The sequence below is a fragment of the Cynoglossus semilaevis genome, unplaced genomic scaffold (assembly GCF_000523025.1).
Source record: "Cynoglossus semilaevis isolate Cse_v1.0 unplaced genomic scaffold, Cse_v1.0 scaffold392, whole genome shotgun sequence".
Lineage (NCBI taxonomy): Eukaryota > Metazoa > Chordata > Actinopteri > Pleuronectiformes > Cynoglossidae > Cynoglossus > Cynoglossus semilaevis.
The window spans coordinates 23,606-25,589 of record NW_007585137.1 but is presented as its reverse complement, the minus strand read 5'-3'; the positions used below and the strand labels follow the sequence as shown (position 1 = coordinate 25,589).

At 48.4% G+C, this 1,984-nt stretch overlaps 1 protein-coding gene across 1 annotated transcript in view; it reads right to left on the bottom strand.

Annotated features, from left to right (window-relative positions):
- asb6 (ankyrin repeat and SOCS box containing 6) overlaps positions 1-1,984 on the bottom strand; it is a 4,750-nt gene that overhangs the window by 1,795 nt on the left and 971 nt on the right. Inside the window, exons 2-6 of the mRNA XM_025053847.1 lie at positions 1,479-1,634; positions 1,232-1,404; positions 496-602; positions 297-405; positions 82-193 (exon numbers count right to left, since the gene is read on the bottom strand). Coding sequence (XP_024909615.1) covers positions 82-193; positions 297-405; positions 496-602; positions 1,232-1,404; positions 1,479-1,609 — 632 coding nt within the window. The 5' untranslated portion in view covers positions 1,610-1,634. The remainder of the gene's footprint in view (positions 1-81; positions 194-296; positions 406-495; positions 603-1,231; positions 1,405-1,478; positions 1,635-1,984) is intronic.

Sequence of the window (1,984 nt, the reverse complement as noted above, 5' to 3'; positions counted from 1 at the left end):
TCTTTAACTGGTCCCTCCCCCTCATACATACATATGAGGGTCATACATACATATATATATATATGTATGTATATATTTAGCCCCCCACCCCCCCGATGTAGCGTACCTCTCTGGAGGAGCAGCCTGATGCTGTCCGTGTTGAGCACCGTCAGACCGTCGCTGCTGGACAGAGCGTGGAGCAGAGGCGTCTTTCCTTCAGGGACAGAACAGAACCACAGATCAGGACGAGTGAGCGACTGACCGACCGACCGACCGAAGACGACGGAGCTGAGGGACACGACCGTACCGTACCGTACCGTATTTGTCTCTGGCGTTGACATCGGCGCCCAGGTCCAGCAGCGCCTGCAGACACGGCAGCCGCTCCGCCTCCTCGGTGGCCAGATCCAGGGGACTGCTTTCGTGGATCTGCGGGAGGACAGACGAACCACAGACGCTCAGCTTCAGACTGAAGACTGTGCGGGGACGGGGGACGGGGGGTGTCTCACTCTGACTCACTCTGTCTCTCTTCTCCACGTCAGCTCCATGTCCGACCAGCAGCTTCACCATGTCCGCTCTGTTCTGCAGGACCGCGATATGCAGTGGGTTGTAGTAGGACACTGGATCTGAGGAGCGAGACGCACATCAGTCGTCCAGTAGGGGGCAGGCACGGACGCACAAATATCATCAACCACAACATGCAGTACTTCATAAGTCGATAGATATCGCAGTACAGCGATACCAGTACCTGGTTTATCGCGGTCGATCGGTTCCAAGGCCCTGCCGCGAGAACTGAATTTCCGCAAAGTAGCTACATCGTATTTATGTCTGTTAGCCGATGATTGATTCTACGTCTCTCCACAAGGTGGTGCCATTTCTTGGGGCACCTCGTCCACTGTTTCCGAAGGTGTATCCGTAGTAGTAGTAGTAGCAGGAACCGGATCTTTTTTTGCGAGGCTGCCGGAACATTGCGATCGGCAGTTGCTTCCGCTGCTTCTTTTTCCAGTCGTAGGCTAGCTAGTAGGCGGTCACGACATTGTCGGTTTTGTTTTGCGAAAATTGGACCGATCGAACCGTATCGTCGTCCCATTCCTGTGACGTCTCTCGCAGATCCAAATCCGGGATACGGTATATTTTTTATATAGAGTATTCAAAAAAAAAAAACGCGAAGTCGTGAATCCGCGAAATAGCGCGGGACTCGACTACATCACGCGGTTGTCCCTGAGATCGTATGTCCTCCAGATTCATTCCTTACCTTCAAAGTTTAAGGAGGCCCCGTAGCGTAGCAGGATTTGGGCGGCGCTCACCAGGCCCCCCCCCGCCACTTTGAACAGAGCGTAGCTGATGCCTTCGTGGAACACATCCGACTGAGACTCCCGATCCAGGAGTTCCACCAGAGACACGGAGACTCTGGAGTCGTCCTCGCGTCTGTCAAGGACCACAGTGGCGTATTCTTACCGTGAATAAATCCTAATCGTCAACGCAAACAGCTGCAGCTCTACCTGTCCTCTTCACCGTCCCCGTCCCCTTGTCCTCCTCCTCCTCCTTCTCCTTGTCCAAGAACACACATGATGGCATCGACCAGCGGCTGGTACTCGTACACGATCCTTCGAAACCCATGCAGGAAAGGCATGGCTTCTCTGTCGGTGGATCGGCGTCTGCAGTCACAGACCAAACACAGGTCAGCGCAGAAGAAACGCTGCCCTGCTAAAGTAAACCGACTTACTTACAGTAATATATATTTATATATATATTTATATATGTATATATATATATTTATATAGATATATATGTATATATATATTTATATATGTATATATATTTATATATATATATTTATATATGTACATATATACACATATATGTGTGTGGGTGTATATATTTACATATATATTTATATATGTACATATATGCACATATATGTGTGGGTGTATATATGTACATATATATTTATATATGTACATATATACATGTGTGTGTGTATATATTTACATATATATTTATATAT